The following is a 15,247-nucleotide window of genomic DNA, read 5'->3' on the forward strand; positions in this document are numbered from 1 at the left end:
ATTGAATTTTTTCCGGGCACTTGATCGACCTGGTTCAGTGATTTAACCAATGGAGAATTAAATGTGGGTTTCTCCCCGAACACCTCATCAGATGCCAGTGCAAACGAGGCCATCTGTTGGGAGTGTGTTAGTTAAGTGGCCATGCTGCAAACAGACAACCCCGTGCAAATAAGTCCAGAGGTTTCTGCAGTTAAAGTTGTACTTGAGGCCAAATATCATGGTTTGAGTTAACTTCACAGACATGTTAGCTTAGCTTATGTTCCTTAGCTTCCTGAATTTCCCCACGGGGATAAATAAAGGTCCATCTTAGCTTATGTCAGACGTGAGTTTCCAACATTGCTGCAATTACTGTAAAAGCTGTTTTTCTGAAACAGTGACTAAATGAAGTGTTCATATCTATTCTGATTAAGAGCATAGCAACACACAAGAGGGATTTTATTTTTCTATCAGTTGTGGAAACCAATGTAGATTTCTAAACTGTATGTATGTCCTGTATCCGTCGAATGGCACAAATTAAATAAACACCCAGAAACAACATTTAATGAATTGACCTCATTGGTCATGCCATGTCCTCATTTGACTATACATACGCATCAATCTACTCGAAGAAATGTATATTAAGAAATAAGATACACAAGGCATCCATTTAAAAAGAACACACTGACACTATTAGACATAATAGCACGATGTTCATTTTATTTTCTTAAATCGAGTATCACATTTTGCTCAACAACAGTTTTATCAGAACTCAAATTAGCAATGTCTTCTATCAACACCATTTTTTTGTAGCCTAAAAAAATAAATCAACATTTTCTTTTCTTTTCATAAACACATGAGTTTCCACTGAACATTCATTGAATATTAAATGACTTCATAAAACACTATGATATCCCTGTCAAGGACGTGTTACACGTTAATTACCATTCACAAATGTTGTCATGGATGAGTGTGTCAAGGATTTATCAGGCCACATTATTACTATGCCATGGTTCAATGGGTATACCAGCTGGAGTTACTCTGGGATTATATATGACTCTTTATGAACAAGACAACGGGGGAACCCACTGAAGCACACATAACAAATAGTACATTCTCTTACAGATATCACTCAGGTTACACCATTAACACCAAGTAGAACAGTTCAAATGAACATCAGAGGTAAAACATGAAACATTTATAGAATATCTGGCAGGAAAACAGTTTGCATCACTTTATTTTAAGGCATTTTTCTTACATTTGTGTACCTTTCACCAGTATTTTACTATATCTTTAATCTTTTCAGGTGAACATATAAAAATACAGTTAGTTTGAAAGAATAAACATGCAACGTGTGTCGCTTATATAGTCTTTTCTTGATAGGATGGTTCACATTCAGTTTGGCTGGTTATTTGGAGATCAAACAACTGTCATCTGAATACAACAGGACAACACATATCCTCACATTTTCACAGCTACAGACCCCAGATTGAAACACAATACATATTTTTTGAAGAATCCAAGTCACAGTACACTTTGAATGGACCATTTTGACAGCATGCATGTTTTAATGTCACCAATATCTCTGAGTATCAAAAATAGGTCATTTAATACTACATAAGCTCCATGCATCTACAGCAATTGTTGATTTGCTAAATTGCACATATACCCTCACTGCACTTGCTACTGTGTTATTGCACTACAGTATATCAATACATCCCCTACTCTACCATTAAGAGCAAATAAAAAGCACTTCTACAGTATACACACGAACACAGTGGTCTGCCTCTATTACCACTGGACTGTATTTGACTTACAAAGCAGCACTGTTTATTAAAAGCTACAATTTTAAACTATTGCTATGGAACACATACATCTAAACTCCAAAAGTGCCACTAACACCACATCATGTTCTCCCTCTAAACACATGATTCCTAACCAGTTCTCTATGTTTACAGTTATTAATTCATATATATCAATATAATTATCTTAAAGTGCCTCATCAGACAGACTTCACGTATACACAACATCTTTGGCAACCTTTGTGGTGTCGTCAATAGAATAAAAAAATACTTAACTTGCACACAAAATGGATCCAGTATGATATAAAGTATATATGATCCAGTTTGTTACAATGGCAAGAACAACGTGAAACAGAATCACATTTACAGGATGTCATGATTGTTATTATTCACTTAAATATACTCTTATTTTCAGAAACCTCTCATATATTACACTCCTACTCTATATGCGTTATATATGTTTATTTTAGGATCACTCAAATGATTCTCTCTGATGGAGGAGTTGCCCCTTTCATCCGTGTTACATAGCGTGCATGGCTTGAGTTTCCTAAAGGCAGTTTAACTTAACGTCAGTCTGCCGAGTCAAACAGGGCCATAGTTGGACCTGAAATCATTATAATGTCTACACACATCAACAACAACAAAAGTTCCCTTTACATACTATATAATAAGTTTAAGGCTTTGCATTTTGTTGTCAAAGGAACACTATTGCACAGACAACAAAAAACACTCTACTACTCTACTCTAGTCTAGGTCTAAGGCTGCGGTCGAAAAGTAACAAAATCTTCCTTTGTCTTTCCCTAACCACTTTTCCTTAACCTTGATGTGGTCAAGGAACGAAGTAATGAAGAATAATAAGGACAAATGAAAGGACGTGTGAAGTAAATATTTACCAACACCATTTGGTGATGACGGATGTTATTAACGTGGTTGAGCAGTCAATTGAAATGTTGCTGCCACCAGGAATTGTGGGACCACATTATCTCCTGTCCAGTCTACCCTATGCTAAAGAGGGTAAGAAAGGAAGCATTCAACCACATATCCTTGAGATTTAGAGAATATGCCTGAAACATCAGGTTGTTTCCTTCAGTTAGGAACCGCCCTATCCAATAATACTAATGGACCGCAGCCTTAGGTTGTTCAGAGGAGCCTCTGAGTGGGAGATGCTCTCTGTGAATGGCTTACTTCCCTGATTTATATGGCAGGCCGGCTCCCTGGCCGCTAACAGCCGGTCTGGTAGCCGCAGCGCTGCTTCTATTGCACAGGTCCCTGATCTCCAGCAGGCTCTCGTTCAGGGCTTTGACGAAAACTGCCGAGCTCGTCCCCGTGTTCTCCCAGAAACTAGACACACAGAAGATGATGTGGTCCGACTGCGGGTTATAACAGGCGCCGTAGCCGTTGGGCACCACCGGGCCGTAGCAACAGAACATTTCCATTGTGGTAGTGACCTGAAGACAAGAGGACACAGAATGGGTTAGAAACGTTTTTCAACTAACAATTTGTAAATCTGAGGAATCTTGATAAGTCACCGTGCACTTTCAAGAGTATGTGGTTAATCTCCACTTTCTTGTAATCATGGTCATGTCATGAAAAAGCTGAGGGACTCGATGTACCTTCAAAAACGATCTCTTTGAAGCTTAATCAGGATCCAACAAGAATTAAGTACATCTCTATTTCTGTTTCAGCGACTTGTTTCCTATCACATTTATCTTTGCTCACAAGAGAATCAAGTAAGGATAGATTAGAAGCAACAATTACAAGGAGGAGAACATGTTATTTGTTTAAAATTAAAACAAAACCTGTTACCTGACTGGTAGAAAGGATGAACTGGTTACTGGTCGAATACGTCTCATCACTGAAGATCTCTGGCTTCTCCATGTTGAGCTCCTTTGCGATTCTCAGAAGCCCGAGGAGATGATTGTCTATTGCCAATCCTGTGATAGCCTACAAAATAATAGTTTTCTTAGTTTCATTTTTTAATAATTTAATTAATATAATGGCAAATGGTTTACAAATACTTACTGCAATTGTATAATTTGTCTGGGCATTAATTGCGTCCCTTAGTCGTTTCATTTTTTCTGAATCCTGTTAAAGAAGTACAAATCAAAAAGCATGGCATTATTCCACAGTACAAAAAGAGAGCCAGTAAATTCATTTTTCACTGACACGTTTAAATCTGCTGGGGCATCATCTGTTTGGACGGGGACACTGCTCGCACCTGTTTCATCTAAGCAGGCGTGATGAACAGTAATGTGGGAGTTATTCAGTAATTGGGGTCAAAGTAAGAAAAATGACTCACGGTGAAAGTGGCCCTCTCGTCTGTCATGGACATCACGAAGGCCAGAGCCTCGGGGGTGGCAGAGCGAATGTTATCTACCCGACCGTCTTGGAATCGCCGAATGGACGCGCTCTCATACGTGGACACCAGCCTTTTATTGCATCTATACAACGGGACAAAATCACATGAACATGAGTATATTTAAAGGGTTTATTACTGGCCACATTCATTGATAGAGATGATGAATTTACTTGTAAAATGCAAGTTGTAAGGCAACTTGTATGAATGCATCCGGGCTCATCTTCAGCTTTTTGATCAAGTCTTTTCCATAAACGTTGAAGTTTAAAACATCCATGTCAAGATTATCCACCAGCCTGAATGAGAAAGTGCAGCAAATATAAGACATGATGTTTATAGAAATAATTCATTGTAAAGTTTAGTTTCATGGTCTTGCCTCTGCAGTCTGTCTCCAGATGCTGCTAAGAGTCCTTGGATGTGTGGGTTACATTTCCAGAGCAGCCTTTTCGGAGGGGGCGGGTCTCTGATGCTGGATGCCCTCGCCATCTTGCAGGGACTTCCTGTTCTGTTCAGGAACACAACATCACATCCACTGTTGGTCTCAGCAGCATTTATTGAGACGATGATAATTAGAGTATGGTTATATCTTTCTCACAGACTTACATGTATTTCATCAGGTATTCCGAGAGCTGCACCATAACTATTCCCTCAAATGGGGAATGGTCGCACACCACTCCACATACTCCATCCATTCCTACAACAAACTGAGGGAAGGGGGATTAGCTAAAAGCCCAAACTCTACATTCATGTAGGATTGAAGTGTCTTGATGCAGCCCTACCTGCATTGACTTGTCATACCAGCGATTCGCTCCATTCTTCTCCCGGCCTCCGCCATGCAGCATCAGCACAGCCCGGGTGGTGTCTCTAGCCTCCAGACCACAGGGCTCATCCAGACACAGCACACACATACAGCTCTCCATCAGAGCCAGAGAGTCCCTGTTGGTTTGATCTGGATGGAGGAGAGAAGTACTTTGTTTATTTGTCTGAAAATGGTTTATTGTTGATGAAAGCCTCCTAAAAAGATGCGTTTCAGACCTTTCGTAAGTGCATCTCTGGCTTGTGCCCATTCTGTTCTCCCGTCAGACGTCAGGACGCCCAATGGAGGGAGTCTCTCTTCAGCGTTTTCTGACATTTTCATGATTTTCTCCAGTTGGGATAAGATCTCCGTCTCGTTGAGCTGCTTGCTGTTTGCGACTACGTCCAACACGAAAAACTAGTGAGAAAAATGGATAACAGAAATCATATGTTTCTTAATTATTATTGTGTACTGTGTCACATGAGGCAACTTTAATAGTGGATTTGTGTTTGTGTTCAGATTTGCCTGCTATGAGAAATGTATATCTGAGCTTATTGTTACTGTGGTACAATATTGGACCACTCAGGTAAATGGGTAACTAGGTAATTATGGTAAGGACTGAAAATGGCCATGCTGCCTTAAGTATGGCTCCTCTACTGCAATCACTTAAACCGGCATCTCAAGGAAGCTCTGGCAGACTAAATCAACAGTAATTAAGTTAACCGCCTGTATCTCCACAGGGACGGGCCCTTATGTGCCACAGATTGATAGTTCCCAGAACCATTTCCAGGTGGGAGCTCCCACTGTGCCTTTTTCTGCGGTAATTTAAAGGCACAGTGCGAGCGAAATGTAATGAAAACGGGGACCTAAGACATGTTGGCTACGGGCATTTTATACATTCACGGGAATCACTATTGAGGATTAAGTGAGTGGTTGTTGTGCGGTCTTAAAACATTTGTTAAATGTGATCATTTTAGAAACACACAAAATGTTGATTTTGCATTTGTGTATATGTGACACTTAGAAATGTTGATTGATATATGCCGACTGTAGGACAATATGAAGCATCTACCATGCTTTACATTTTTAGAAATGTCTCTTTTGAGTTGGACATATTCAAGTTAAAAATAACAGGACAATACTTCCTTCTTAGTAAGACCCAAAGATCATGATGGCCTAAATGTTTGAACTGCTCCATTTTGTTAAGATGATGAGAAGGAGGTCTGTTTTGCTTTACTAACAATATATATTTTGCACTGTGTTTTGCTCCTTTTTTTTGCCAACTCTATAACCTTCATTTATTTATTTCATTAGGGCAAGCTCATCCTCTTTAAATTCCTTCAAGACAAGTGTCCTACTGCCTCTTACTGGATAAAAAAACATTGTATTCAATACTGATCATGTTCATTGGGGTTCTTGTGTCTGATGTGACGTTCTGACCACTTTCACCCACAGCTACAGAGGAAATAATAATGTATCCTTTGTAAGGATCCTTTAATAACATTAAAGGATCCTTACATGTACTTATATGTTCTCTCAAATGCACAGGAACCTGTCTCCAGTTAGAAGTGTGATTGAGTGTGAAAGGTTTCCTCAGAAGCCGGCGTGCTGACCTGGTTCTTGCAAGCCACGATAATGTGCTCCGGCGCCGAGGAGGCTGCCTTCATCTGGACCTTCAGCGTGTCTGTCTTCAGCCCCGGGTAACGGTAGGAGTTGAAGATGCGGTAGTACTGCTCCATGCACAGAGGGGTCCCAGCTAGCTGCCCTCGAGCAAAATCCACTGGCAGCGCTCGCCTGAGAGACATTATGTCACACATCAAATGACCTCTAGACTAGGGGTGTCCTAACTCTTTTCTCCGAGGGCCACATACAGAAAAACGTACGAAGGGCTGGGCCACTCACTAGAGGTATTCTGTAAGAAAAAGACAGCTCACAGCTCTCCAGAGGGTTTCATGTATTGTGTTGGCAGCTCATTCCTTAAAACAGAAGCTTCAGACTGCTTAGAATAAGAGGAAATATGAAGGGTATATTTCAAGGTTGTTATGTGAATTTGTCATTGGGCTTTTTTCTTATCAATTTAGATTTGTTAGAAAAAAAATTCAACTTTAATTGACTGGATTTATTTGAAAATTGGGCCTATTAACACATGAATACTGTGTAATATATTTAAACACATATATTTAAGAAGTACAATATAAGACAAGCAGAAGTTTATTATACTTAAGTCATTATACTATTTTAATTTGCTGAGTGAGGGCCGATTCCAAATGGTCCGCGGGCCGCATTTGGCCCCCGGGCCGTAGTTTGGACACCCCTGCTCTAGACTCTCACTTTATCACTTATTATTATACTCCATTTTCTTTTCATCCTCTGCTGATTCATCATAGATGAGGTGTAGGGCATGCAGGTGTACACTGACGGGGAGACAGGTTATCTATTACAGGTATACGTACGCATCGATGAGAGCCTTGTAGTCCAACACTCCTCTGACGAGACGAGCAGCAAATCTTAAAAGAGAGAGACGTTTGACATGTATAGAAACCCTGAACATACACAGTGTACTGGCTGGATGTATAATTAGATCTCCTCTCATCTCTCACAGGACTAACAGTAATCTCATTATGGTAAATGAGTAGGATACAGTGGGCGGGCTGTGTGCGTGTATCTGTGTTTGTGAGAGAGACGCAGAGTCGGTCTGTACGTGTGAGTGGGCGGTGCGGGCGAATAGGGAAAACACAGAGCCCTGTCAGGTCTCATGTTGTGTGTCGTTTGTCTTGGTGTTATTACGTTCAAAGCCAGATCAATACAAAGGAGGCGGCCGCGATGCACCACACCCCTAAACGAGGCTGACTAGCAGTCTCTGTGGAGAGCTTGGCCCTGTCACTCCCAATCTAATAAGTGGCTGTGTCAGTGCATTACCAGTTCGGAGTGCCCTGGAACTATTCAGTTAGCACGACATGAGCTGACAAAAGCTGATGCTGAGTTACAGCGCTGGGCGGACTGGAGTAATGTTCGGTGCAGCACGGCTCATTCAATAATGGGCAGAGATTTGGCCAAGAGATGATGCCAGTGATTTTCTTCATGTCTGTGTTTCAGATCTTTATCTGAGTCTGCTGAGAAACATAAACCCTGTCAGTGGCTGCACACCTGAGTGATATACTGTGCACTTTCTATTGCTCCCTATGGCATTGTAGTGTGTTCTGCAACCAACAATCGGTGATGTTGCAGAGCATTCTGGGAGTTATTATGTGATAGGAAGTACTTGATGGTGGAACTTGGTCCACTTGTGTACTTTTTATTCAATTAGAGTTGTCCTCTTTTCCCAAAATGACTGAACAGTTAGGACAAAGTGAAAAGAGGGTGTCCCACAGAGCTGTAGGCTGATTGACTGGAAATGATTCTGCAGCTTTTTGATAATCAGTCAATTGTTTGTAGATTATACGGAAACACATTATTTAGGTTGCAGCATCTGAACAATGAGAAATGTCTTTTGTCTTTTGTGAAAATGAACTAAGAATCTGTGGGATGGTTGGTTGGAGAAAAGAAGCAGATTGAAGACAACCGTGTGCTTGGTGGTGCGAAATGTTACTTATGGTATTTTCTTAAAGAGAGTGAGATGAATTGATAAATTGTATTTTGTTCTATTGGCGGCTTTTCTTGAAGTGTACATGCCTCAGATATTTTCTGAAAAATGTAAATGTCCTAATTCAGATGCATATTTTTCACATTGTCTGCTACTTTCTTTCAAGGACAAGGAAGGAGAGTGGATACAGTACACATGTACATCACATGCAACCTTTCTACAATAACAGACCCACGAGTCGAGCACTTACCTGAGGGCGTCTTTCTGATCTCTGAACGTCTGCTTGGGAAACACCATGACGGGGCTGGAGTTGACCGGCAGGGCCAGCCTGTTGTTCAGGTACATGTCCTCCAGCCAGTAGTCATAGACCTAGATGAAAACACAGGGACACCTTTTGAGAGATGCGGCTTTGTTCAACTTTTTGGACTCCAGTTATTACTTTCAGAGTTGAGACGTATGGGCAATAGAGTGAAAAGCCATTACAGTGTGCCACTGCCAGGTGTAAATAAGAGTGGGAGAGAGTATGTGTGAGAGGGGGTGGGGGGTGAGATGGATGAGCAGGATGAGTTGTGGACTAGCTTCAGGTGGAGAGATTGAAGCTACAAAGGCTCCAGTAAATCTTCATCTTCAGAGGTTTCACATTCTTCCACTTTTTTATGAATGGGTTATTTATTAGTATAGAATAATTTGAGGTTTTTATTTTCATACTTTATAGAGCCGAAGCAGAGTGGGATGCCATATTATAACAAAGAGGCAGAATCAATGCTTAATGCGAATGACACATTCTGTTTTGTAAATACATTGGATTATAATGATAATGCATGAAACAGAAAGATTATTGACTGAAGAAAATCATTAGGGGAAAGGTTTTTCAATAACTGTATTGAGTTTTGCAAATGAGAGTGTGAATAACTAGAAAGGAGAAATGCATCAAATTGTTCTTTTACACGAATAAAGCCAAAACAAATCTTTATTGATACCGGGGAAGGACTGAGAAGGTTTTTATTTTCTGTGTTTTTCCAGTTGATGCACATACAGCGAAGAGTAGCAGTGTTACCCAGTTTGTTGTCGTGTCCCTCCGTTCTAAAAGCTTCTTCTGGAGAACCTCTCCGACACCTCCGGGAGCCCCAAACTTCTCCGCGATAGCCTTTGTTTTCTTGAACTGCTCCTCCTTCACCAGGTGTTGAACACACTTCAGGTAAGTGTCGAGTGTTTGTTTCAGCGGGGGCAAAGGGACCTTTGGCAACACCTGAGGTCATATCAAAAACAGCTTGGTGTAAATACTCGTAACAAGTAATGAAAGAACTGCAGCAGCATTTTGATGTCCTCTTGATTCACCGCGGGTTCCTAGCTAAAGGGGGAATTCCAACACATCTTTTCTTTATGTTTTATTATTAGACACTGAGTTGATAATTCATCCTTATTGCTTTGAGGCCTATTTAAAAAAACATTAGACAGCCCTTGGGACTTGAAACACTTGTTAGACGCTTTTATCCAAAGCGACTTACATACTGTGGGCAATCCCCACAGGGATTATATGGATGGGAAATTGATTATATTTTCTGTCTGATGTTTGATCATTAGCATAATGATACCGAAGAAGCCCAATATGTTAATATTGACCAATTCGTTGGGATTTAAAATACATGGTCTAGTTTTGTATTCCTGGGATCAGGGATTGTGTAGTTTTATTTTTATTCATTTATTTTAAGCAAGTCACATCAAGTTTTACCTTGGAAAGAAACATTGAAAAACAAATATAGAGCAAACCAAACCACAGCATGCTAACTGCGCTATGATACAATGTGCCACTGTCAGTTGCTATATCATTGGAATAAGGCTTTATACCCCTGAAAGGTAAAAGGCATGCTGTCATTTCGCCCCTAGCGGTAGGTTAGAGTAAATGCTGCTGCCGCTGTACTTGGTGCTGAAAATCAGGCCTATTACTTTGCCCGCTTCAATACCATGGACAGCAACAGCGCTCCGTGTTAAAAGGTATAGTAAAGATAAGGAGTGGGTGCTGATGTAAAGAAAAACACTTTGACTATAGAGACAGTGACATGTTTTCATACTTGGCCGACTGTTGTTCTCCCCGTCTCTTTCTCCATGATTGGCATCTTTGCGTTCCTGTCCAGTCAAGGGGAAGTGATGGAGAGCCTGTAGAGACGATCTGAGGTCAGTCCTCCCTGCACGAAGCATGTAAAGACATTTGAGAAAGAAAGCAGACAAGTTTAAAAATGCAGTAAATACAATGAAGCCTACTGAGCAATGGGACTACTGAAGGTGAACCAGCGGGCTTCCATTCTTCTTCATTTTGTAACCTAACGCAATTTGCCGCATGTCCTTGAATCCCAGCTGCGCCTCATCGTTCATCACTGCAAAGAGATACGCCTCTTAAAAACTTATTTCATCCCTGTTTGTCTCAAAAGCTTTATTTATCCTAAAACGAATAATAATTCAGCCAATAAATCGTAAACGTGCACGTGCTTATTTTCAGAGACGTTTGACTTTCTAATGGCATTTTGATTTAAACAAAAGTTCTAAAACTAAAACATTTGGAACGATTTTTGATAATTATTTGTCCTTGGATGCACTTTGTTTGTTAGAAAAACGTTTATAATAATAAGAAGAAATGAAAAACGTTTCGTATTCACAGAAAAGAGAACTTTGAAGTAGATTAAATTAGTTGTTAAGATGCATATTCTTAGTCTCAGTGCGCCAAAGAAGCTCACAACAAGTTTCAAATAACCACACACACAAAAGAGAAGAAAAGTGGCTTTACCTGATCGGTGCACCACTGACGATGTCAGAGAAGTGTGTGGAAGTTTACTTCGCCTCCCACCTCCACGCTGTGAAATCCCATATTAGTGAGCTCCGTTCAGGCGCTGGACTTCTCCCCCGTCCCCTCGTCTCGCCATGCGGCTGTGGCTCCACATAAAAGCGCGCCTCGGAAAAGATGCTGAAGGTGTTTGCATCCACCTACCCCCTTGGGGCAAGAAACTCCTCCCATCGAAATCTATTCGCGGAACATATTATCTGACAGCTCGCCCCCCCCCTCCCTTGCCCACACCCGATAATACATTTAGCATAGAAGAATGAAGTGGTGGCCATTTTTTGGTTTGACATTCAAGGGTCCTGCGGGTCGGCAGAGATGAGAATGTTGGAGCTTTTAAGGTTCAGATTCAAGACTTGCACTTTCTGCAGAGTTTGTGACTGATTTCAGACAATACATGTTGCACTTGTGCGGAAAATAAATCTGCTTTGCAGCTTGAGCCTAATTTTATTAACTGCTGCGCACTTGGGTCTGTTGATTTGTGTTTTATTTTGTTTTCATATTGTGGATTTATCTTCACTTTGTGCGTTGGTTGTGCACTGTGAAAGAGGTGTATAATCAAAAGTCTGATTTCAAAGTTAAAATCATAATTTTTTTATTCATCACATTAATATTTGTCGTTTTTCATACACAATGACATACACATGTGACTTGTCTTTTAAACCAATGTGTCTTAATGCTTCTTAAAATATGTAATAAACCAAATTCGTGATTAAACAAAATAGGTCCAACAGTCAGTTTGTTTTGATTCGTTTGAAGCTTGAAATAAAAATGAAATCAGCAGCGTCACACAGATTCAAACAGAGATTTATTAAAACGACAATTGATAAATGAATACATACTTTTTCATATGAAGGAGACTGACTTCATTGGCTACGTCTTGACAAAATGTTTCATACGTATACGCGCGCGCACACACGAACGCACACACACTTTGTAGAGGTCCACGTATGTTGCAAACATTTGCATTGTGCATATATCCACATATAAAATCCATTTATTACATTTAATTTCAAACAACAGAAAACATTGAATTAAAAAGAAACAACAAACAGGCCCACGTGTTACAAAATTGAAGCGGACGATTTTTTTGTAACAAACAAAGAGGAAAATCAGGCCTTTGATGTGCAAGTAAAAAAAGTTTTTTCAGAGACTAAAAATATAGGCTATTTTGTGTAAGGGGGAAATGTGCTGTTTATAGTTGGTCCCATATAATCTTGTACGCACATTTATCTATTTATATCTTTTTACAATACACACAAATTCAACAGTAGCTGATAGATCTCTCACAAAACTCCAGATATACGTCCATGACAAACGCCACATAGACTTGTTCGACACAATGAAATCACAGTCAAAAAAGAAACTCTGGAAAGCGGGTCACACCATCATGATTTGGGTGATTATGTTTATATTGCACATCGGTACTTAAATAAAAATGTACTTTACTTTAACCTTTCCAAATATCTCCAGGGGAATGTTAAGGGGGCGGTGAGAGTGTGGCCGGGCTAAGTGTACTCCGGACCGGACGACTCTTCTGACAAAGACCGCTGTGCTCTAAACGGGTCAAACCCATTTTCATCTACTGACAGGGAATTCCCTGCCGCGCTGTAGCCCTTCTTTTTAGCTCTCCTCTCCTCCATCTTGATAGTATCGTACAGCCCCTGCGGAGCCTCCTCTAGCAGGTTATCTCTCTCTGAGTAGGACGGTTTCATTTGGCACACGTTGCGCAGCAGCAGCAGGGCTGGTGCGTAAAGCACATTGACGAGGCCCATACCCAGATTAAGTTGTACAAACCCGAAATTGTGCACTATCTGGCCGGCCACTATAGGACCCATAGCATAAGCAACAGAATAGGAAATATCTGCTATAGCGTAAACACTACCGTACACTGAAGTATGACGAACGTCAACCAAAAACGCAAGAGTCGGCAGCAGAGCAGTGTCTACCAGTGCAATGCCAAAACAAATGCCGCACAACGGCAGCATGAGCTGGCCGAAAGTTTTACATGCAGGGACTGTGCAGGAGCTCGCTCCTATGATAACCATACCTAAAGCTCCGTAAAACCACTGCAAATGTGGATGCTTTGCTGCTAATTTAACCGTAATGTAAACACCGAGGACATGGGGGAAGAAGGCTGGGAGCCAGGCGAGCCCCATTTCCCACTGAGTGGAGTGCATGTTGGTCTCCATCCAGTTGGCTATGGTGGGCTCTAGAAAGGCCAGGGGGATGTTACACACTGTGAGCGCCCCGGCCACCACAACAATGTACGGGTCAACCATGAGTTTGTATATTGGGGTACCGACTGGCATGTTCTCTCTAGTCCTGTTGGAGAACGGCTTGATCACGGTCAGCAGCATCAAGCCGTCCGCCAGGCAAATGCAGGCGAGCACGATGAAGGGCACTTTCTTGCCCGCAAACTCGTACAGGACGCCCCCGAAAGGAGGCGCCACCAGACTCCCGAAAGAGATAAATGCCAGAGCGATGCCCAGCGCCGTGCTCCTCTCCGACTCCTCCGTGTATTTGTCAGCTATCATCGCGAATCCAGAGGTGTCCGCGAAGGCAGACCCCAGACCCTGCAAACTTCTGGCCACAAAGAGAGTTGCGTAGTTTTCCGCGATTGCAAATATGCAGGTGGACACGAACATAACAGAGAGTCCGATTAAAAGTGGAATGTCATATCCGACACGGTCTATGAAAGTTCCCGACAGCGGGTTAACTAAGAGCTGCAGGATGGCTTTGGATGCGAAAAGTACTCCTATCTGGATATCTAGATTGTTCTTGTTGATTTTGTCTAGAGCTGTGCTGTTGTATGAGGAGTTGGGGTGTATCACTACGTGGACGTGCTCTGCCTGCTCACTCTCCAGCTCAGCAAGATAGTCTGGGATAATTGGCACGATTACCATGTACAGCATATTGTCCAGCAGGAGAGCCACGCAAACAATCACTAATATGATCCGTCTCTGCTGGTGGGGATCCTTCATCGCGGTGCCTAGTTGCTTGGTCTTTTCACCCATCTTGGACAGTTTTACTGCGGCTGATTTCACCAGCCCGGATGATCCTCCTTCTCCATCCATGATGTGCTTTAAAAAAAACAAGACGATTTTCAATTACAAATTGTAATTGTTGTGCTTCTCCCGTCTGCTGTCGATCTTTCAACACCTCGGATGACTCATTGGTGTTTCCTCTACATTGGTGTGATGCTCTCCGTCCTCACCTCGCCTGTGCGTAAAGGGAGAGGCGAAGGGGAACTTGGCTGCCTCATCGGTGAAGATGGCTTTCTTCAGCTTCCTCAACGTGTCCTCGCCTCAGAAACATCCGATGTTGTTTCATGATCTCCCGAGAAGTGACGTGGTGAAATCGCAGACTTTCTGCACCGTGCAGAGGTTTCGGTCGCCAATCTTACATGGCAAAGTTTGTTTCAAGCGATTTTTGGTTACTTATTTGCAACACATAGGACGCGCAAACTCTCATCTCCATGTCCATTCCTCCTATCACCTGTGGCACTTTTGCGCTCTGCTCTGAGACCACGAGTGACTTCTTGGCCATTGGTGCACATTAACCCGCAGGTTCGGGGCTATTTTAGTCCCCTTTTTTGTCTCCTCTTTTCACCAAGAGCTGTGACGCATCACCAGCTTGCCCCCAAGTGGATCCCTTCGCCACTCGCCTCCTTTATGTTAATTTCCAACCATGGCAGCAATCACTTCAACCAATAAGAGCCAGAGAGCATCTCACGAGCCTCTTCAAGAGCGTCGAAGAAAAAGAGGCTTTATTCTTCTTATTTTCCAGTTTGTGACTCTCCACTTTGGCGTTATTCTTTAATGCTTTTCTATAATTCTACATGTTTAGACATACACGCTCACGCAGGTATAGATGTAGTGATACATCTTTATCAAGGCAA

The 15,247-nt window shown here is 41.7% G+C and overlaps 2 protein-coding genes across 2 annotated transcripts; both read right to left on the minus strand.

Moving 5' to 3' along the window:
• Window positions 1-669: 669 nt before the first annotated feature.
• On the minus strand, window positions 670-11,434 carry LOC117464491 (choline O-acetyltransferase-like). The gene is made up of 15 exons (XM_034106944.1): window positions 11,296-11,434; window positions 10,586-10,699; window positions 9,571-9,762; window positions 8,764-8,882; window positions 7,384-7,437; window positions 6,544-6,724; window positions 5,170-5,347; window positions 4,914-5,083; window positions 4,738-4,838; window positions 4,511-4,639; window positions 4,308-4,430; window positions 4,078-4,219; window positions 3,801-3,863; window positions 3,585-3,722; window positions 670-3,226 (listed from the first exon to the last, which is right to left on the minus strand). Exons 2-15 carry the CDS (start codon window positions 10,628-10,630, stop codon window positions 2,960-2,962), a joined length of 1,902 nt encoding a protein of 633 aa, XP_033962835.1. The 5' UTR covers window positions 10,631-10,699; window positions 11,296-11,434; the 3' UTR covers window positions 670-2,959.
• Window positions 11,435-12,169: 735 nt separating this feature from the next.
• Window positions 12,170-14,934, minus strand: slc18a3b (solute carrier family 18 member 3b). Its single transcript, XM_034107850.1, has one exon. It carries the CDS (start codon window positions 14,421-14,423, stop codon window positions 12,855-12,857), a length of 1,569 nt encoding a protein of 522 aa, XP_033963741.1. The 5' UTR covers window positions 14,424-14,934; the 3' UTR covers window positions 12,170-12,854.
• Between the last annotated feature and the right edge of the window lie 313 nt (window positions 14,935-15,247).

The sequence above is a fragment of the Pseudochaenichthys georgianus genome, chromosome 19 (assembly GCF_902827115.2).
Source record: "Pseudochaenichthys georgianus chromosome 19, fPseGeo1.2, whole genome shotgun sequence".
Taxonomy (NCBI): Eukaryota; Metazoa; Chordata; class Actinopteri; order Perciformes; family Channichthyidae; genus Pseudochaenichthys; species Pseudochaenichthys georgianus.

Excerpts from the sequence above, each read along its gene's own strand:
- LOC117464491 (XM_034106944.1), bottom strand. The coding sequence starts at position 10,630 with ATGCCAATCATGGAGAAAGAGACGGGGAGAACAACAGTCGGCCAA. Across the intron at positions 6,725-7,383 it reads TACAAGGCTCTCATCGATGC|GCGAGCGCTGCCAGTGGATT; the intron begins GTACGTATACCT and ends AATGTCTCTCAG. Across the intron at positions 4,220-4,307 it reads TTACAACTTGCATTTTACAA|ATGCAATAAAAGGCTGGTGT; the intron begins GTAAATTCATCA and ends CCCGTTGTATAG.
- slc18a3b (XM_034107850.1), bottom strand. The coding sequence starts at position 14,423 with ATGGATGGAGAAGGAGGATCATCCGGGCTGGTGAAATCAGCCGCAGTA.